Below are 21,628 nucleotides of genomic sequence, written 5' to 3' on the forward strand. Positions count from 1 at the left end.
TCTTATAATTTATTATAAGGTATCTTTGGACAGAGATTGAATATAAACTTCCTTCACATGTTCGACCACTTCAATAATGTATAAGTATGACTGTATATTTTTAGACACCCTGTATTATCCATGGAGAGACTAATACATTTTAATACTTGAGCAGATTTAAACAATTTATATATCATTTATTACAGTAGAAGGTCTTTGAGCTCTTGTGTGTATCATTTCAAAATCAAGGGAACACTAAAGACTTTCTATTGTATAGTACAAAATATTTAAATTATTTAAGTGCGTCCTAACATTCGCAAATATCTCCCTTATGTATTACCCGTATCTATCAGTATCTGGTCGACATGTGACACGGTTTGAATTCTATACTTCTTAAATCACTAGACTCCCATTCGGTTTTCTATTAAGTCACTTGTCAATAAATTCACTCGTCGAGAATGAGTTCTTTATTTACATATTCTACGAAATATATGTAAGATTTAATTTCGATAGAGTTAAAATAGACTATATATGGAAGAATAGACAGTAAAGAGAAATCGTATTTTTTCAGGTTTTGAGAACTACTAGTAAAAACAAAATTATAAATGTATTATGGTAATGTATTATAGATTATAAAAGTATTACAGTAATATAACTATTAAACTATTACCATATCTGGAATGAGAAAGTCCACATAGTAATAACTGTACGTGTAAAGTTATTATTATGTTTTAGAATGAGAGTCTAATAATATAACTGTCGTGAAGAGAAAGTAATCACATTTCGTAGATCATGAATAATGCAAAAACCTTTCAATGCAATATTCATGAAAAAATATCAAGATGAGTATTAAATCAGTTTCTTAAAATTCTTCAAATCTTTTTTAAGAGATCACAAGGAATTTCTTTTCTAGTAAGAAATTCTAGTAAGAAAAATAATTAATCGTTGTGTTTTTAGAAAGACAGAATTAAAAGTGCAAATTCAACATAATTTCTAAAATCATACATCTATGCTCCATATGGACATGTAGAAAGAATAAAGCAGATGGTAAAGTCAGTGTCCTATTCAATATAACAATAGCATAATTATGGCACAAAACTTCTTTAAAAAAAGAAAGCTTTAAACAGATCAGATCGAGTCAATTTAAATACATGTTCAGGGAGCAATCTCTTCTGTAGTGTACTATTTTCGAGACAATTATCTCAGTATTCTATAACTTTTCTGCTCGATTAATCTGCATTCGATTTTACTTTGTTTTTGGAACTTCTCTCTTTGTTATTAATCTATATCGTCCATTCGTACATCGCGCTTATAATAAATACAAAAGACCTAAGAGAGGCATTCTTAAGTTTTCCCTATGGTGCAAACTTAAGTTTGCAACGTGTTTGTGATTTCTCGATGTACAGTTACCAGATCCTGTATGTAGCCAGCTAATCTGGCGTTTAACGTATCCAAATTTTGTTTTTGAACTTTGTTTGCACTCAACGCAAGTTCTAATTGTTCATGAACTACATTCAACATCTCGCGGAGTTCTGCATTCTCTTTTTGTATAACCTTGCGAAACAAAAAAAAAATATATTTGTTAATCAAACACAAACTTAATAAAATGTCAATGTAAACACGAATATCGATCATCAGGCTTCAGCAAATTCTATGTACATACCACAAAATCCTTATTTTTGGTGGCCATAGTGAGAGCTTTGATTTCTTCGTTTCGCGTTCTCAGCTCGCTTTCCAATGCTTCGACTCTCAATCTTAACGCTTCGCTATTTCCTTCCGCGATCTTACCGGCTTCCAAATCAGCATATTTAAGTTTTATTTTGGCATTTTCTTCTTTGTACAACTGTAGCTGCCTCTTCCATTCATCAACGTTGGCTGTGGACTCCTGTAACGCGCTCGTTAATCTTGCATTATTAGTTTTGAGGGTAGTCAATTCAACCTGCAATAATATATTAATTATAGTATTTTATTATTTATATAGTATTATTTAGAATTTATAAAAGAATATTCTTCGTACCTCCCATTTCTTAGCGTTAGCAGAACTTTGAGCTAGAGCAAGTTTCAGCCTGTCGTTTTCATACTTGAGCTGCACCTCACCCGACTGTCCACTTTGTGATGAGCTCAATTGCGCCGATTTCCCTTGATGTTGCGGACTTTCTGTACTCTGAGAAATACTCTGTGATCTTGAATGGACTGCGTTTTTCAATTCGTCGTCCACTTTATTCTGACAACTACCAGGTAAAGGACTGCTGCTTACCGAAGATACACTGTTCTGAGCGGAAATCATATTGGCATTCGGGTTCGGGGTGTTCGACGATGACACGTTGGAGTTAATCATCGACGAGTTCGGTGGGTCTATGAGATCCTGTTCTGACGACGGCATGCCTGATCGGGACGTGATTGGACTGACGTTCGCGCTGGTGGCCGGAGTAACCGAAGAACTGTTGGACTGTAACTTGGCACTGGCCAGCTTCGTGGCCTCTTTCACCTCATGAAACTTCTCGATGAACTGTTAACAAACGATCTCTTCTGAGAGTTTGATATATGACGCTCTTCACTTGTAAATCGTAAGCAATTGCAATACAAACCTTTCCTAATTCAGCCTCAGAGGCAAAGCCCAAGCCGTACACGGTATTCGCCCTGACGTCCGACCACTGACCAAATTTCTGTGATGTCTTGGTAAAAGTCATGTTTGGAGTAATTGTGCTATTAATAACAGGCTGAAGAAAAAAAAAGAAGAAAGTACTTCATGAGTTCATCCAATTCCTATTCTATTAAAAAAGTCTGGTAACAGCCAAACATTATTTTGTTTAAATAGCCGAATGTTGTTTTGTATTAACCAGGATTGTCACAAAATTGATCAGAGAAATGAGAAAAATGTCAGGGAAATTAAGGAAAAATTGGAAAATTTTCTGAAAAATTAAAATTTTTATTTTTAAAGAAGTTTAATATGTATACATCATATCTACAATTTAAAATACTATTAACCAATTAAATGCAAGTATTGACAACTAATACTAATTGCCATTATTATGTTAAATTGTACTCTCAAGAAAATATTTGGTTTTTAAATCAGGACAAAACTACAAAAAATTTCAAAATATTATTAAAAACAGCAGGGAAAATCATGAAATTTTATCTGGAAGTCAGGAAAAAGTAATGAAATTTTAAGATGAGGAGTTTGTGGCAACCCTGTTAATGCAATATTTGATTAAAAAAGCAAAAAAATATTTAGTTGATTTTGATTATATTAATAATGAAACATTTGATTGAAATTATTTCACCAAACTTCGATTACTATCATTTAAGCTTGATTATTATTACCAGATTTTTTTTCAGTGAACACAACTCTTAATTACCTTTGCCCCTTCAATCGAAATTATTCTGTATAAACTCCTGGTCGAATCGTAAAAGAATGATACTGATATTGCTGCCGACGACGCTGGTACCCAAGACCGTTTGGTCTTGGGATCAATGTGAAACACGTGCGCTTTGCACATGAAAATTGGTTGTTCACTGTAATCAATTTGAACAATAATAGAGGAGTGTGTATGCTCTTCCATATATGATACAAAGCATCTATTTTTAACCGACCTAGTTAATGCGAGTGCATATTTAAAGACGTACTATACGGAATTGTTGTATAAAATTATGAAAAGAGATAGAAATATGTAAAACAAAATTCATAAAGACAAACGATATTATATCTAACATTTAGATATATTTAATATTAGGAAATAAGATTTAATTTCACCTGATGTTCTATCAATAAAATATATTACTAAAAACGAGTAAAAACCTCTCTTTTCGTGCTTAACTTTGAATAAATTAATTTTTTATAAATAAAATACGATATTCATTTAATAACGCCGACTTTAAATAAACCGCGTCGCGGGCAGTATAAAAAAATCAGATGCATCGTGTTCTCATACATAAATCTCACATAGAAAAATATCGTGGATATTTAAAAAAAAATCTCAGCTTTCGAGCGTGGTTTAAAATTTCTGTTAATTTCTGCCGAAATCCGATGGGATCTACTTTCTTCCTGGTGGATGGAAGTATCGTCGCGGTCGCGTAACGGAAGTATCGTCCTACGAAAGAATCGCAATTTCTTACGGAGAAAAAAAAAGGGGGAGAAAGCGGGTGCATCCCGCTCTCGGTATTATCCGGATACGCATCAGTGTCAATCAGGCCGGCGAATCAAGTCGGGGGAGAGACGCAGCTTTACGTCGCACCGAGGGGGGCCGGATCTCCGTCTTCCGCATCTTCGGTGCCGACCGCGGTGCGGCACGATGCGGCGCGGCGCGGTGCGTGCACGCACGACGGGGTCGACGGGGATGCCGGCGACAGGCGCGGCACTTAACACACGCGCGTACTTCGGAGGGCGGAGGGAGAAGATTAATTCTGTCGTACGCGCGAGATCCGGCGCGGCGTTCCGGCACGCGGTTGACGCGGTGCGGCTTACGCGGTCCGTCGCACGTCCTTAAAAGGAAAGCGGCGAGGAGAGGAGTAGAGGACGTAGATGGGAAGGAGAGGAGAGGAAGCAAGGGCCAGGCCAGGCCAGGCGGGCCGGAACTTCACTTACCCCATTGTCTCCTTGCCCGATGTCATATAAGATGATCTATCCGTTCACTCGCGTGCTCTCGTAAATCCTGCTCGCGCGTATTTCAACGCGAACGAGCGCCGGCTATTTTCGGCCCGGGCGAGGCGTGGGTCACCGCGATACCGACGTCGACGAGTACCGTCCGTGTGAGGGCTGAGATCCGCGAGTTGACAGCCGCCATCGGCCAAAACTCCCTCCCTCGCCCGCCCCACCCTCGTCCCTCGCGCGCGCTCTCTCGACTCTCACCAACTCTCACTACGGCCGCCTCTACGCCGTACGTACGTTACGGCGACGGTCACGCGACGGCATGAACGTAGCCAAAGTCAACTACGCCAAATCCACCTGGATCCGATCGATTTTTCCGCGAAGGGCACACGCCATTCGCCGTTAACCTCGCCTCTCGACACGCCACTCAACGCCACTCCACGCCACTCCGTGGACACCGTCCAACGAATCCGGCGAATCTCCACCGACCGACGACCGCGACGACTCCGCGATAAATGCCAACTGCCACGCGCGCGCGCAACGCGAACGCACTCGGATCTCGGATTTGCCCTCAAGCCTCGAACGCAACGACGCGATTCGATCAGATTCGATATGGCCGAGTAACTGCGAAAAAAAAACTGTATAGGGAAATCGGACGCTCGCGTTCAAGTTTGCCGCTCGTTGGTTGGCAAAGAAATTATCGAGGTCGATTTTCGCATTTCAAAGTAGACTTCGATTAACTTATTGATAAAATTATGATTAGTTAATTAACTAATTGATATTAGCTATTATTACGTTAATTCGAATAAAATTATTGATGTTTCATTGCGTTATATACGAAGAAAAAGTTATTACACGAGAGACAAAACAAATGATACAATTAGTACATTCTACTGCAATTGTAATTCCGCCGTTTTAATTAATTGTTAATTAAGCTGGAATTTGGTCGAGGTTGGCCTAATTTTGCTTATGCTTTGTGTGATATGATACACACTGCTGGAAAGGTAATTATTCCTTATTTAATATATTATACATTCGTTTTCAATTTTATTATACCACTTTTAGAAATTTAAGATTTATAAAAAAGTTTCTTTTTTATGTTTTCTAAGATTTTATTTATTTTGAAGTATGTAAATGTACCATCCATATGCATTTGCTCCGCACTAAATAAATTTTATGAAAAAGAATAAAAACAGAAACAAAAGTAAAAAGATAAATTCAAGAATTATATTGAAATAAGTTGCAATTATTATCAAAATTAAAATATGTAAGTCATAATTAATTCTTAATTAAAATTAAGCACGTTAAATTATTATTAAATAAATTATCAATTATAATCCAGTTCTTTTCTGTTTAGAAAAATATATCATGCAAAACGAGTTTTTTATTAATATGAAAATATTGTGTCTTTAATATATCTATTGTTTATAACGATATCTGAATAATAGGTATGTATAAAAGAAAATATCTAAGAGAATTAAGTTATTAAATAACTTCATATTTTTTTCTGATGTAAACGAGCAAGTATAAAAAACACAAATATAAAAAACACAAGTTTCTCGCACATGTACCCAGAAAGTTTCATGATACTCCTTTGCATAATTATAATATACATAATTTATGCAGAGATTTAATATTGATTTGATTAACGTTATATACAAGTCGAGAGGATCCCAATTGACCACGGCTCGATTGGACACCACCAATCACAGTGGCCAAATGCCTAGGGACTTTCTAATCTCAAGCGTTATGAGTGGCTTTTTTTCAAAAAAAGGCTTGTGTCCAATCGAATCGTATTCAATTGAATGCCAGCCATACAAGTCTTTATCCATACATATCCTTATGAAAGATGACATATTATATATTATCCAAAACAATGCTATATTTTATACAACATAAATCTCATCGTGACAAAGAGAGATCACATAAATAATTCAATCTACGAAAGTTGAACGAACGCGTACAGGCTTAGAATCATACGGAACGATTTTTCAATTGAATATTAATGGTCATAGACGGCTCCTCGGTATTATCCAGACTCTGTCGAAAGAGTTGAGCGTGTTGCCAAGCTTCCTGACCTTGTCCACCGGACAACGTTACGATTACATTTATTCGCGCTGCCTTTCTTACTTCTTCCGTGTGAAAGTTACTGCAGTTTGGAACGGATATTGTAACTGCTCTGTTGTCGTCGAAAATGGCCTCGATCTCCCAGGATACCGTGGCATTTTGAAACACCTCCGACTTAGCTTTCAGAGTCAATGTCTCTAGACACGATTTGGAATTCGGGATTTCGAAAGTCCATTTAACACTTCCACGTTTCGCCTGCTGGGATCGCGCCAAATAAACCATCTTCCAATCGTTCTCCATTTTACGGAAGACTCCACCTTCCATGGTGTTCATTCCTTCCAACCATCCAGATTTCTCTTCCAAAATGGTACCGTTATTGCGCACAACGTGATATAGATCTTTAACGATGTTGTACCGCAGTTCGAATGTTTCTCCATATTTTGAAATGTCCCAAATATAACTCTTCTCCGTGTCGGCCTAATAAAATGCATTTAATGATTGAGTAATGGAAGTTTCTGATAATATCCGGTAAACATAAAATTAACAGTAATGTTATCAATATTATGATTTCCCACTCAGCAATATAAATGTAGTATAACACATATATGCATGTAACAGTTACACTGTTGGATAAAAAGTTATACATTGGCGTAGTACTGTTAGTAGAGGTTTATTGGATAACTATTTCAAAATGAGACGTAAAATTGATAAAGACATCCCTGGTGAAAATTTTTCTCATAATTTTTATACAAATTGGAACATTTTTCAGAAATACTTAGAAATATTCGGAAAATTTACATCTTTCCTCAGAATTTTTCATACAAGTGAATTATGAAATATTCAGAAATTTTTTATCCCATAATTTTTAAAAAGTATTTTTTAATTTTTTAGATTTTATAACATTTCATTATAAATTATACTTACAAAGTCTTAAAAATCTTACGATATTTCATAATTAACATATATGAAAAGTTCTGAGAAAAGATGTAGATTTTCTGAGAAATGTTCCAATTCGTATAATAAAATGCGAGAAAGTTATAAAATTATAGAGGAATTCTGAAAAATTATATAAAAAATTCTGAGAAAAATTTTCACCAGAGATGTCATGCGAATTCTATTTGAATAATTTGTATCGAAAAGAACATAAATTTTTTCAAATATTTATGCTACGATATTTCGAAGTTTGACTTGTACTGATTTCAAAATTTGTGTATATCCACACCTGCGTAATTTCACCTCGTGCTAATCTCCACATAAGAGAACCCGAGGTTCGCCCCTCGTAGATCTCTTCGTCGGAGTCCTTCTGCGAATTTGGAATGTACAGCATATCGGCGAGCTCCAACAGTTTCCGCTTGACGACGTACTCCCTACGCGCGCTACTGTAATTGACGGAGTTTTGCCGCTGGTAAGTCAACGATTGGAGTAAATGTATTAAGCTCTGTTCGGTACAAGTTTTTCGCCTCTTCATGACGGTTTCTTGGTCTCGCGTATAACGCCACGTGACATCCTGCACCTCATCTCTGGAATAGGCTATTATGTATGTCAACTTCTTTTGCCATCCCTTTTCGTATATTAATGGCTTATCTATAATGTTTTCACACGGGTCTACGTGAATCCATCTCTTGTTTGACGCCGACCATATCTGTGAAAGTAAAGAAACAAGTTACGTCAACAAATTACATTACAAATGTACTTTAAAACTAATGAATGATAATTCGATGTACCTCTGTCCAAACGTGATCTGTTTCATCACATATAAATCGCGCGTCGTAGCCTAACGATCGGCATAAAAGGGTGAAGACATTAGCCCATTCCCCGCAACGACCGCGTCTCAGGATCAGCAGTGGCTCTGGATGCGTATAACGAGGAAATTCGACAACTATATTGCACTTTTGGCATCTACGATTGAATTAACGCCACAGTGATATTGCAAAGTTGCACACAGTATATGATTCTCTGATGAAAACAATTCTAATATTTTCTCATAATATTTTTAAGAATTTATTGTCATATTTTAAATTTATGAAAATTTCTGGAAAAATATCTTAAACTTGTTTAGATTGTATAAGTTTTCTTCGGATAAGTTACAAAATTATTTCTCATAAAATGAGAAATTATAAGAAACTTAGAATATTTCAGAATATTTATAATAAAAAATTCTAAGAAGACTTTCAGAAGCCCCTCCGAAAAGTGTTTCAATTTCTATAAAAAATCTGAGAAATTTTTTAAAAAGTTATAAAATTATACAGAAATTCTGAAAAATTGTATGAAGAAAATCTAAAAAAAATGTCCATGAAGATTTTATCGAAAAGAATTTTATACCTATACAACTCTATCCTTGAGCAATGAGGATTTATAGAATGTATCACATTTTCGTATGTACATTCAGTAAAGCACGTGGGACACTTTGGATTGTTGACCCATTTAAAAAATTCATGCTTAAACCAGCGTAAAAGCTCAATCAGAAATAAATCTTTAGCTATTAATTCTGCTTCGAATTGTGGAGAGGTAGCTTCAGCGTTCTCTAATTTAAAAGATCTGCAAACGCCAGATAAAAGAGTAAATATATAAAGATAAGTTTTATCAAAGAAGATAAAAAGCATAGATAGGATTAAATTACTTTTGTAGATCCCTCATCTTCGTCATTGTCGCAATTTCTAATTGTACAACAGGTACAACTCTTTTGGCCTTTTTTTGTAAATTCGGATCTTCGTAGTACAGAACATCACGAAAATGTCCAACGATTCTATCAAAGAATGTTTTCTGCGCTGTAGAACTCTTGTTAACATCGTTGGTAATAGGACTGCTTTCTGTCGCAGTGCACAACAGCCTCGACAAACTCTGAAGTTTCAAGAGGGACGCGTTTCGTGGTAAGAATATGCGTTCTCCATCCTGTTGCATACAATTGACAGCTTAGTAAAGACTTCGATAAATGTCAGTAATGTTCAAATTTAAATATACACAATAATTAGTTTATAATCCCACTGAACATAACTAACAAAATTAACAGTAACATTATATCAATGTTATAATTTCTTACTCAATGATGGCTACATTTAGTAGAAAAAGCAGCTTTGCAACTGTTGTAAGATTCTTTAAAGTAATTAGTTACACATTTAGATCTATAAAGAACTAAAAGGGTATGGTAAAAAAAGTTGATAAAGAACAATGAAGAATGATAGGATTTTTATCAATTTGTATCATTTTCTCTAAGTTTATATCATTTTCTATTGTCGACCTTGCAAGCATCAATTGATCAGAATTCTATCGTATTTTATTGGGTTCTAAAAAATTTGTACAAGATTCCTATTAAATATGATTTAAATTAGTGAATTCACGGATCAGATTCCATATTCAAAATTATAGGATTTTTCTATCAACTTTTTTTACCATTCCCATAATAAAGAATCTTGCAAATTACAAAGCTGCTATTTCTGCTGAACACAGCCAACTGTTACATATATTATATGTTATATTACATTTATATTATTGGAAAATTATAATGGCTGCTCTCCCTTTAGCAGACACAGTCGACACAAACTTTTTATCTTCTCAGCATTTAACAAATAACAAAGGATGTTTTCCATTTAATGATCCACCAAGTTAACAAATGTCATTATGTCTTTGTTACTCATTGAATGTCAAGAAAGATAGAATGCTGCTGTTATTGACTTGTGTCACTAAATAGAAAGCACTGAAAGATAAAACAATCCATTTGTGTCGACAGTGACTTTCCTCTTAAAAGGAAAGTAGCCAATATTGATTTAATGTTACTGTTTACATATAGCATGATGCTGCTGTTTCAGTGACAGTAATCAAGAGATAAAAATCCAGAGAACCTCGAGATCTTAACCGAGTACAGACCTCGACGTAGCCGACGTCGAACAGACACTCCAGGGCACCGATGGCCGGCAGAAGCTTCTCGACGACGACCTCATCGTCAAGACGCAGTTCGCGGGACCTGTAATTGTTCGGCGATCTCAACACATTCCGGCAGATACTCAGCAACGCTCGTCGAGCTTCATCGCGCACATCTTCCGTGTTCTCTTCGAGGGACTTCACGCAACGCTCCAGACTTTCATCCATGTCGACGTGGACAACACTCTTGGACAGCCGGCAATCATCTGTTCGCGATGGCTGTCGGGCGCCCACCTGTCGTCATTTTTGCTGACTCCTCGCGCGTCGCTGGTCGCTATAGAGATACAAGATAAGCTCTCAGCTGCCAGTTCGCAGTGCTCCCATATGAGGCTGCTGCATCAAAAATGAGACGAACGCAGGCGCGTGGACTCGGGTGAGAGGAGGAAGGCGTGAGAGATAAATGATGGGTTTTACCGACGGCAAACGTAGCACGAGCTGTGCCACGAGATTGCGGCAGACATGAACGGACCTAGACGGCGTCTCGTGGGAGACGTTCCCTCATCAGTGTTCATCAGATACATGGGTGCTTTAGATACTCATGTCAACTCGTCGGGACGCGGCGCGAAGGGGGATGACAGTGTCCGCCCACCACGGACTGGTGTGGGCCGTCTCTTTCGTGCGTGTCTCGCCATCGGTTCGTATATGGTCACCCGCAGGAATCCGCACGCAATCTCACGCGACTTTCGAGAGCCGCGTCGAATCCGCGAGATGCGTGTTTCCGATTGACACCGGGGTGTTCGATTTCCTTCCTTTTGTGAGAGAACGCCGCAGTTACGTACGCACGAGGCGAGTAATGAGGTTGCCACGCTGGTGTTAGTGTCAGGAACATGGCTATATTTAGCGTATGACGGCTGGCCATTTCAGAGCAGGAACGACTTGATATAGCTCGCTCGCGGCGTCGCCTGTTGTGTGTTTACGGCCTCGGTTCATGATAACGGCGCGGAAATGGAGGATATATTTCAGTGGTGTCGCGAAGGCAACGCTATGCAAGTCCGCGTCTGGCTGGATGACACGGAGCATGACATGAATCAGGGGTAATTACTCCAGAACTCCTTTTTTGGAAAGGACTCGTCCCGCCGGACGTCACGGTTTCTCTGACTCTATAATTAGGCTGGTTGGATGATCCGATAATTCTCTAACGAGTATTCTTTATTAATAGTCCCCTGGGTGTTCCAGGAAACAATTAAAAATAGAGTTTGATTATCAAAATAATTGAATAGACATGAAATGGGTGATTTTCATTTGGTAACAAATTGACACAAATGTCGTTCTATCTTTATTGTTCACTGAATGTCAAGAAAGATAGAATAATACTTAATTGTGTCATTAAATGGAAAGTACTCACCACAGTGTTTTGTTTATGACACTTTGAATCTTGTGTTTTTAGATGATATTTCAAGAAACTACTCGCGTTTGACTGCAAAAATGTTTGCAATACAATAATTTGTATTTTAATATCTTAAATTCTCATTGCAAAATGTTTCATTGTCCTTGAACATGTCATTCTGTATACAGAGACGATCATGGATTCAGTCCACTTCACTGGTGTGCTAAAGAAGGCCATTTAAAATTGGCAGAGTTGTTAGTTACCAGAGGGGCACGCATTAATGCCACCAACAGAGGAGATGATACACCATTGCATCTAGCCTCAGCACATGGACACAAAGAGATAGCACAGCTGGTAATGAAAGGATTTAATAACGTTGTTTTGTTTAACTCTCCATCCGCAGTCTCTGGTATAAGAAATTTTATTCTTAAATTCTAAAATAAGGGAAGGTCCAGTTTTTTTTCCTAAAACATCTTGTTAAAAAATTATTTGATAATGTCATAGAAATGTTGAAAAGTAACCCTGGATTTTCCACATTTTGGAGAACTTAAAATAGTAAATCTTTGGAAGTAAAAATATGATTGCAGAGAGACAGAGGATTAAGATTATCAATTTAAAACTATAAATATAATTATTTGCAGTTGCTCAGAAATCGTGCCGACGTAAACGTCACAAATGAACATGGAAACACTGCCTTGCACTACGCTTGTTTCTGGGGAGATCAGGCAGTTGCGGAGGAATTGGTCGCAGCGGGTGCTCTCGTATCTATCGCCAACAAAGACGGTGATACTCCTCTTGATAAAGCCAGAGGTGTTGTGGCCAAGAGATTGCATGGTACGTAAAAGTTTGTACATTCTGAATTAGTTCTTAGAATATATTTCTTGTTTCATCATAAAAACAATAAAAAAACATATGGACTAATAAGAATCAATACAAATGTTAATGCGCAAATATATTCAAAGTATGTAATACAAAAGTTACTGAAGCGTTTGTATTACATACTTCGAATATACATATTTGCGTGATTAATATCCATGTTTTATTCTTTTCTTTTTATTATTTTTGTTTGATTGCAGGAGTCCAATTAATTTAATTGTTTGTTTCATTAGATATAGCAATGGAGTATGGACAAGATTTGAAGAAGATACAGTTCAAAGATCAGAGTTGGTTAGGCTTGAAGACTAGGAGCCGTAAGTGTTTTTTAAATTCCTAAAAAACGACAAATGTCGGGAGTACGTCATTTTCTTTATAATATTTTTCAGGTGACGCGACTCTCTCGAGATACAAAGGGATCAGTATGGCAGATTTGTCCCTCCACATGCACCTCGCGAGCACACCGAGTGGCGAAACTTGGAGAGGTCGATGGCAAAACAATGATATCGTTGCCAAGATATTAAATATTCGCGAGTGTACCACGCGCATCTCCAGGGATTTCAACGAGGAGTTCCCAAAGCTGAGAATTTTCTCACATCCGAACGTTCTGCCGGTCCTTGGCTGCGTGAATCAGCCCCCGCAGTTGGCAACCGTCTCCCAATACATGGCGCGAGGCAGCTTGCATAGACTTCTGCACGGCGGGACGGGTGTCGTCGTAGACACTGTACGTGCTCTACGATTAGCCCTCGATATCGCCAGAGCTATGGCGTTTCTTCACGGTTTGGATCGGCAGAATAGATGCAGATTTCACCTCAACAGTAAGCACATAATGGTGAGTTCTAGATAGTCGGTAATTACATAAGTAATTAAATATCTAGATATACAAGAAACATTTTGTATTTGCGTTGGAAATGGTCTACTAAAATTTTGTATTGAAATTTTAACATATTTGAGTGTTAATTTAACATAATATGATTATGTTATTAAAATATTTGTGTGAAATTGATATTAAATACTTCTTAGTAATAAAATAACATAATTTATGAGTAAGTGAACAATATAAAAAAAAATATTTTAAAACATAAAATTGTAAGAGGAATTAATAAAATACGTGTTTTATATATATATAATTTAATATATCATAAATATTAATTTTACTGAAAAAATATGCTTCCACACATTTTCGTGTTAAATTAACACAAAAATTCGAGTGGATCATAAAATGTATTAAATTTAACACAAATTTTCCAACTGTGCAGTCTGAATTTGAACGCACAAAGTCTATGGTATGTTTATCTTAACACGTTACATTCAATTTTAATATCAGATCGATGAGGATCTAACAGCTCGTGTGAATATGGCCGATGCGAAATTTTCCTTCCAAGAAGTCGGGCGAATTTATGAACCGGCATGGATGTCGCCGGAAGCTTTGAGCAAACGTCCGGCGGACATAAATCACGAAGCGAGCGACATGTGGAGCTTCGCCGTTCTTCTGTGGGAATTGGCGACCAGAGAAGTACCATTTGCGGATCTATCGCCTATGGAATGTGGCATGAAGGTGGGCAATACATCTCTTACTTTCAAAATTAGAAATTACGATACAAGGTTCCCTCTCTCTTCCCCCTGTAACTTTAGCAAGAAATATCTCATTGTTTTATATATAGCGATCTTCATTAAATAAAGATTAATAATTAATTTTAGATCGCCCTGGAAGATTTACGCGTAAGCATTCCGCCGGGCATCTCTCCGCATCTCGCAAAGCTTATTCGAATTTGTATGAATGAGGATCCGGGCAAGCGACCGTCCTTCGACATGGTTGTGCCGATCCTTGACAAGATGAAACGTTAAAATATATAAAATTATTTGATAAAAGGTAACACAATCAGAAAAAATAACGGAATACATCCATTTAATAGTATCTAAAGAATCTCTATATTTATTAAACTGCCTGAAGAATTGTTATTAACAACGATAGAATATTTTTGTATCAATATATTCCGTAAGTGGACGAATACTGCCTTTAAAAGCCTAAGTTCTAAACGAACTAATTTTTAATTATTTATATTTTTAATATAAATTTATAAACGTATTGTAGAAGCGCACGTTTATATTCGTAATCTGTAAAACAAGTTTTTAAATGTGTAGCTTGAATTGTATCTATTTAGTGCATTATTATCTGACGAAATCGCCAGGACATTTAATATAAAAGGGATAGAGTAATAGTGCTATTTACACACATTAGAGAACATATTTTTTATAAAATGTTTAATGACACATTTATCTATATGTCGTCAGATATATATTATGATTATATGTACATTAATTAAAATCAGGATGATTAATAAAACTACATGTATAAATCTATAATATTACTCTCATTTAAATTGGAAAGCAAGTATATATTTTAAATAAATACATTTAAATAATATACTGGGTTGGAACAAAAGTTTATAGCAATTCTCTGGTGAAAAATTTTTCTCAGAATTTTTCATATAATTTTTCAGAATTGCTATATAATTTTATATAACTTTTTCACATTTTTTTATACGAATTGGAACATTTCTCAGAAAATCTACATTTTTCTCAGAATTTTCCATATATGTTAATTATGAAATGACATAAGATTTCTAAGATTTTTTGTAAGTATAATTTCTGATTAAATGTTATAAAATATAAAAAATTAAAAAATATTTTTTAGAAATTATGGGATGAGAAATTTCAGAATTTACATGTATGAAAAATTCTGAGAGAATATGTAAACTTTCCGAATATTTCTGAGTATTTATTCTGAATATTTCCGAAAAATGTTCCAATTCATATAAAAATTGTAAGAAAAATTTTCATCAAAGTTGTCAGGTGAAATTCAAAAACAATGTTTAGACATTTGTACATAGATTTATTCAACCACATATGTGCCATTCTGTTCCACTACCTTTCGCCACCTTTCAGGCAGTTTCATGATTCCATTCTCCCAGAACTTGGCATCTTTCTCAGCGATGAACTGGTCCAGGTGGTTTTTACAATCTTCCAGGGAATTAAAGCTCTTTCCATTAAGAGATTTCTGTAGGACTCGGAATAAATGGTAATCTGAAGGTGCTAAGTCAGGCGAATATGGTGGGTGAGGTAGGACATCCCAGCCAAGCTGCACCAATTTCTGCCGGCTTTGCAAGGAGATGTGAGATCTGACGTTGTGTTGATGGAAGACGACACCCTTCTGATTGACCAATTCCGGTCGCTTTTCATCGATTGCTGCCTTCAGTTGGTCCAATTGGGAACAGTACTTATCCGAATTCAACGTCTGGTTGTGTGGAAGAAGCTCGTAATACACGACACCCTTCCAATCCCACCAGATGCACAGCATCACCTTTTTTGGATACAGATCATCTTTCGGAGTAGTTAATGTCTCATTTCGTTTACCCCACGACCTTTTTCGCTCCTGCACATTGTTATAAACGATCCATTTTTCATCGCCCGTGATTGTCCGTTCCAAAAATGGATCGTTTTCGTTACGTTTGAGCAAAGAATCGCTGACGGAAATGCGATCCATTAAATTCCTTTCCGTTAAGTCGTGAGGCACCCAAACATCGTAGCGATTCACGTATCCGAGTGTCTCCAAATGCCTCACGACACTCATATGAGATATGTGGAGTATCTCTGCGATGTCCCGTGTCGTATGACGTGGATTATTTTCAATTAACGTTACGATTTGATCGTCGTCAACGACTGCGGGCCTGCCGGAACGTTCTCGATCCTCCAGATCGAAATTATCACTTCTAAATCGAGCAAACCACTTGCGAACAGTACTCTCGGCTACGGTACCATTTCCATAAATGGCACATATCTTTTTTGCTGTTTGTGCAGCGTTTTTCCTTTTCCGAAAATAAAAGAGCATCAAATGACGGAAATGCACCTTATTTTCCTCCATTTTTCTGTTAACGTAAACACATTTTAGAATTGGCGAATCCACACACGAATCGCTTAGAGAGACGCGTTGATTGAAACATCACCTGTCAGATTGTCTGTCTGTCTGTCTGTCTGGTGAGAATGACCCCGACTCTAACACAGAGTCGATACGGCCAGAATCGAAAATGCCGCTTATGCGGTGAGTAACAAAAGTCTAAAAGAGTAACAATCTCAATTGCATGTTTGAAGCCGGTCACACTTTCCAAAAATGATGACGCAATAACACGTCCGACACGTCGACAGACGAGCACTGTCTTGACCTGTCAGATTGTGAATGTCATATGTTCAGTCACGCCACGCGTGAAACGAATCACGTGTTCAAACGCCACCTATTAAAAAACACTACGAATTTTTGTTCCAATCAGGGTTGCGCGCGTTTGCGCAATAATAATCTATAACAACAATAAATACAATAAATCACAGTAGTAATAATAATATTAAAACAATAATAGATATATAAAATAATAATAAATAATATTTTATAATATAATAAAAAGTAATTCACAATAATGTATAATATAAATAATCTACGGCTGCCATTTATATACTCGCGCGCGCATGATACGCATAAACAAATATGTACACACATACGCATGTAGACACACAGATGCACCAGTAGTCATATTTGCATTTATGCACCTTGCGTTTATCCTATAACCTAAAAATGGCTGCGATACGCAACCTCGCCCGGTTTACGGAAAGGGCAAAGTTTTTGAACAAGTGCTACTTCACCAGCCAGAATGGCACCCTGAGGTCATTCTCCATGAACGGAGCAGTTATAGGGCTGTCACGGGAGACACAAGCCTTGGTAAAATTCGGTCTGATCAGCGCGGCTACCGGCGTCGCAGTGGGTGCAGGTTATGCATACTACAGGATCAGCGAAACCCGAAAGAACATCGCCCTGGAGGGAACAGAGTTGGATACTGTATTGCTGGAGCACAAGCCGCCTATCACTCCGTCCCGGAAGGTATCTTGACAATCGTTCTGTGAGAGATCGGATATTGCGTCTTGCATTAATGTAATCGCGCCTGTCTTGCTTCAGATTGCGTACTCGGTGGACACCACCGGTTTGAAACTTACGTTATTCCAGTATCAGACTTGTCCTTTCTGCTGTAAGGTAGGTAAAATGTCAGAAATTTCAGGAAGCAGAATCTATAACTGTGTAATTTATTCTTAATTTATCTTCCTTTCTCTCTCTCTCTCTCTCTTCTCTTCCTTCAATATTTCTTTAATTGTAAAAAGTTAATTCTGTTTATATTAACAGAATAATATTGAATATTTGAATATAACATATTTAATATAAATTTAATTTAATATAGATATTTACTCAAACAAATTGATGTTATTTGTCATCATTTTAATGTTATTTTGATATTAAAATGATGTTAAATAATGTCAGCTTATTTTCTGGATAATAAACTAATCTGTTAAGTTAATCTGAATGGAATTATGCTTCAGGTTAGAGCATTCTTGGATTATTATGGGATATCTTATGACGTTGTGGAGGTAGATCCAGTACTCCGAAAAGAAATTGGATGGTCTTTATATAAGAAAGTTCCAATTCTTTTGACCCAAGTGGAAGGAGGCTATCAGCCCTTGAATGACAGTACCATGATAGTATCACTTCTTGCCTCCTACCTATATGACAGATCACAAAAGATTGAAGAGTTTGCTGATTATTATCCAAGTGTAGGCATGCATGACGAAACTGGCAAATTCAAATACGAAATCATAAATAAGTATTTCCTCATGTTCAATAACCAACTTCCAAAAAACAGAACAATGGACGATATTATGTATGTAAAGTCTGATATGCACGATTTGATAATTGCTGCAATAGTGGGTTAACTCACATTTTGTAAAAACAAAGTAAATTAGCTCTAAACTTAAATATTAAAATAATAGTTTTCCTTTTTCACTCTAATTTTAAAGTTCATTTGCTCCGTTTTTACAAAATGTGGATTCACTATTGTAGCAAATCCTTTAGTTATCACACTTTATACTATTTTATTATTTTTTTATATGTTTAGTGAAGAGCGTAAGTGGAGGAAGTGGGCAGATGACGTATTTGTCCACACTCTTTCGCCAAATGTCTATAGAACACTCGATGAATCCTACAAAACTTTCAATTGGTTCTCGGAAGTGAGTGAATCTATGACTGGTATTCATATATATAGTCTGTTCTTATTTCAAGATCGTCTTAAGTAATGTCTTAAGATGCTAATACAACCCTTTGAATGGTTTGTGACATCTTGAGACGGTCTTGAATATAAGAATCGATTACAAATATCACCTTATGATGATTTAAAAAATACATACCAGAACGATTACATAAATGAGATTAACCAAATTTTTTCATTTAGGTTGGCAAATGGGAGGAATATTTCCCAACGTGGGAGCGACTGTTAATAGTGAATGTAGGCGCGATGGCAATGTGGTTAATAGGGAAGAGACTTAAGAAGAGGCACCGTCTAAAAAATGATGTGCGACAATCACTGTACGATGAGGCGAATTACTGGCTGCGTGGCATCAAGGCACGTGGCACCACATTCATGGGCGGCAACAAGCCTGATTTATCCGATTTAGCGATATATGGTATTTTGAAGAGTATTGAAGGCTGTGACGCTTTCCAAGATTTGAAGACCCATACAAACATCGGCGTTTGGTACAACGCTGTGAAGGAACAAGTTGATGCACATTCTGGTAGTGCAAATTTGAGTAGATAATAATTGATTTCCACACGTGTGTATAGTTATTTATTTACAAATAAATCGTACTTATACAATTACCGATATGGTAAAATATTACTTTCGATCAGAAAAAATATATTTATATAATAAAATATATGAAAAATATATTTATACAATACTTAAACTGCGCAAGGCAGCTGACGAAATGAAAGTGCAAAGCCTTTATTTTGAGACTCTTGTATTTCATCACCGTTTGTAACGACGTAAAGTACGAACGGCTTCAAGTCCGCTAGAAATTCAGTGAAAAAATATTTAGTATCTCTATAAAATGTATAACGTGGCGTTATGATTACCTACATGTTTTAGTTATAAATCCATTTCCGCAAAATCTGTCTGTATTATCGAAAACGCCATTTTCTTGCGGATCGGGTATAATTACGAAATCGGTGGTACAGTTAACTCCAGATTCTGCCACCAAGGATGTGCCTGTTGATACATATAATAATTAAACGCCGATAAATAGCAAGATATTCTACGATAGAATTTTACAAAGTATGTTCGATCAATAATTCTCGTCAGATTTATACAAGAAATTTTCAAGGAAAAATAACTGATATACCTATCACGTCTGGAGCAAACACTCCCGTGTCTCCAGAAACAGAAAAGGAGAGATTATCGACTTCTGACCACTCAATAGTGCAATATCCCAAAGCCACCCTAACGCACGCTCCATAACGATGATTTACCATCTGTCGCGTTCCTATCTGAGGAGCTGAAACAACTCTTAGTTTAAATCGTTCATTTATAGTTTTAAATGAATGGTCTAAACACGAAAAGTTCACTGTGACGTTTGACTAACACATACCTCGGACATTTTCCGTCGTACCAAAGTTAAAGCTCATTACGGTGCCGGAGAGAGTATTGTAATATTGTAAGCATCCGTTAGGAGCTAAAACAGAGGCGAGAGATAATTATTCAAATATCTCAAGGCAATGATATAATACAAATGTTTGTGTACCTCTGCATACAGAATCGCACGCTATTTGCTGAATCCTTATATTCCAGCGTCGATCGAACGCAAAATCCGCGTTGGTGTCAACGGATATCGTGATTGGCGTTGCTCCGTTAAAGTCAACGTATACTGGTAACGAATTTAATTAATCTATTGTACTTTCCTCAACCTGTATGAAAATTTGCACAAATCATCGTATTATTTACCATGTTGGTTAGTGTTTTCCCCGCATATTCTGGGCACTGTGGATGAACCTCCTGATACGAGAAACACGTCTAAATCGCAAAATCCAGTGGCATTTGGTTGGGCCCAGGTAGCCTCCAGAAAGTCCAGTCGCAACTGCAAACATGGGACATTTAAAGGCTGTAACTTACTGAAATTAACGCACAGTGTAGACGTTACCTGACATATATTAGGATTACAACGTTGCACTGTGATCGAGCAACGTTCTCCACCTCGATAAGTGATAGGATATCTCGGACTTACGAAATACGTGTTGTTCATGTTGGTGGTGGAGCCGCAAGACTTTTGAACTGTCGAAATATATGGTATATCAATTTATTTTATAATTAAGAAAAAAATTATAATTTGTAATTATGATTTATATCATAAATTATAACTTATTTTATAATTCATGTTTCTTTTATGCTACTTACATATGCAACAAGTGCCCAATCTGTTAGCGCACGATCCCGACGGATTACCTCCGAAATTCATACACTCTCGTCTTGTGAAGCACGTGCCATTAAGTTGATCGATGCTCGACAAGCACTCGGAGTTAGCGAAACGTACGACGCTGAATAGCGGGAAGACTGAACGAAGATATATCAAGAGAGATATGTCGTTTCAAATGTACATATTTAAATGACATTCATTACTTTTTAAATAAACTTACACCTTCCCTGATGATTGGAATGGGAATTAAACGATTTGATCTCCAAAGCATTATCTCTTAAGGGCTGATCCAAATTAATGGTCCGAACACTTATGACAAATACGAGAGTAAAATAGCCGACCAAGAGTATACTGATCATGTCTGGATGCGACTGATTTCCAGATATATTCTGGCTCTCAAGGGAATACCAGTAACGGAATATATGTACTCAAATGATCATCGCAATTAGCACGTTGCCGAACCCTCGGATTTACTGTTCCTTTAACTGTACAATGTCTGTGAGGTAATTTTGTTTTATTTATTCGAATCGTACAAT

At 36.7% G+C, this 21,628-nt stretch overlaps 6 protein-coding genes across 7 annotated transcripts; 2 read left to right on the plus strand and 4 right to left on the minus strand.

The window, feature by feature from the left end:
- Positions 1-932: 932 nt before the first annotated feature.
- homer (protein) lies at positions 933-5,070 on the minus strand. Of its 2 annotated transcripts, XM_018510561.1 has the most exons (7): positions 4,565-5,070; positions 3,339-3,495; positions 2,568-2,699; positions 2,237-2,488; positions 1,997-2,143; positions 1,643-1,918; positions 933-1,533 (listed from the first exon to the last, which is right to left on the minus strand). In XM_018510561.1, the coding sequence occupies exons 1-7, from the start codon at positions 4,588-4,590 to the stop codon at positions 1,348-1,350; spliced, it is 1,176 nt and encodes a 391-aa protein (XP_018366063.1). In that variant the 5' UTR covers positions 4,591-5,070; the 3' UTR covers positions 933-1,347. The 2 variants fall into 2 exon arrangements, with proteins under 2 accessions (XP_018366063.1, XP_018366061.1); XM_018510559.1 differs by having other exon boundaries at positions 1,997-2,488.
- A 1,060-nt stretch (positions 5,071-6,130) lies between these two features.
- On the minus strand, positions 6,131-10,901 carry Pngl (N-glycanase Pngl). The gene is made up of 6 exons (XM_018510628.1): positions 10,499-10,901; positions 9,255-9,526; positions 8,957-9,172; positions 8,359-8,533; positions 7,857-8,276; positions 6,131-7,111 (listed from the first exon to the last, which is right to left on the minus strand). The coding sequence occupies exons 1-6, from the start codon at positions 10,718-10,720 to the stop codon at positions 6,542-6,544; spliced, it is 1,875 nt and encodes a 624-aa protein (XP_018366130.1). The 5' UTR covers positions 10,721-10,901; the 3' UTR covers positions 6,131-6,541.
- A 125-nt stretch (positions 10,902-11,026) lies between these two features.
- Ilk (integrin linked kinase) lies at positions 11,027-15,094 on the plus strand. The gene is made up of 7 exons (XM_018510629.1): positions 11,027-11,586; positions 12,068-12,233; positions 12,521-12,713; positions 12,989-13,069; positions 13,142-13,584; positions 14,080-14,310; positions 14,454-15,094. Exons 1-7 carry the CDS (start codon positions 11,498-11,500, stop codon positions 14,598-14,600), a joined length of 1,350 nt encoding a protein of 449 aa, XP_018366131.1. The 5' UTR covers positions 11,027-11,497; the 3' UTR covers positions 14,601-15,094.
- Positions 15,095-15,633: 539 nt separating this feature from the next.
- Positions 15,634-17,001, minus strand: LOC108763187 (histone-lysine N-methyltransferase SETMAR-like). The gene is made up of 2 exons (XM_018510569.1): positions 16,976-17,001; positions 15,634-16,759 (listed from the first exon to the last, which is right to left on the minus strand). The coding sequence occupies exon 2, from the start codon at positions 16,675-16,677 to the stop codon at positions 15,649-15,651; it is 1,029 nt and encodes a 342-aa protein (XP_018366071.1). The 5' UTR covers positions 16,678-16,759; positions 16,976-17,001; the 3' UTR covers positions 15,634-15,648.
- Positions 17,002-17,325: 324 nt separating this feature from the next.
- Su(P) (prostaglandin E synthase Su(P)) lies at positions 17,326-19,471 on the plus strand. The gene is made up of 5 exons (XM_018510565.1): positions 17,326-17,682; positions 17,758-17,832; positions 18,174-18,511; positions 18,746-18,857; positions 19,079-19,471. The coding sequence occupies exons 1-5, from the start codon at positions 17,380-17,382 to the stop codon at positions 19,439-19,441; spliced, it is 1,191 nt and encodes a 396-aa protein (XP_018366067.1). The 5' UTR covers positions 17,326-17,379; the 3' UTR covers positions 19,442-19,471.
- Positions 19,472-19,584: 113 nt separating this feature from the next.
- LOC108763206 (uncharacterized) lies at positions 19,585-21,584 on the minus strand. The gene is made up of 9 exons (XM_018510635.1): positions 21,313-21,584; positions 21,074-21,229; positions 20,820-20,950; positions 20,624-20,756; positions 20,424-20,546; positions 20,271-20,354; positions 20,025-20,177; positions 19,763-19,891; positions 19,585-19,694 (listed from the first exon to the last, which is right to left on the minus strand). Exons 1-9 carry the CDS (start codon positions 21,449-21,451, stop codon positions 19,585-19,587), a joined length of 1,158 nt encoding a protein of 385 aa, XP_018366137.1. The 5' UTR covers positions 21,452-21,584.
- Positions 21,585-21,628: the final 44 nt, after the last annotated feature.

Source organism: Trachymyrmex cornetzi, unplaced genomic scaffold (assembly GCF_001594075.2).
Source record: "Trachymyrmex cornetzi isolate Tcor2-1 unplaced genomic scaffold, Tcor1.1 scaffold345, whole genome shotgun sequence".
In the NCBI taxonomy this organism is placed as follows: domain Eukaryota; kingdom Metazoa; phylum Arthropoda; class Insecta; order Hymenoptera; family Formicidae; genus Trachymyrmex; species Trachymyrmex cornetzi.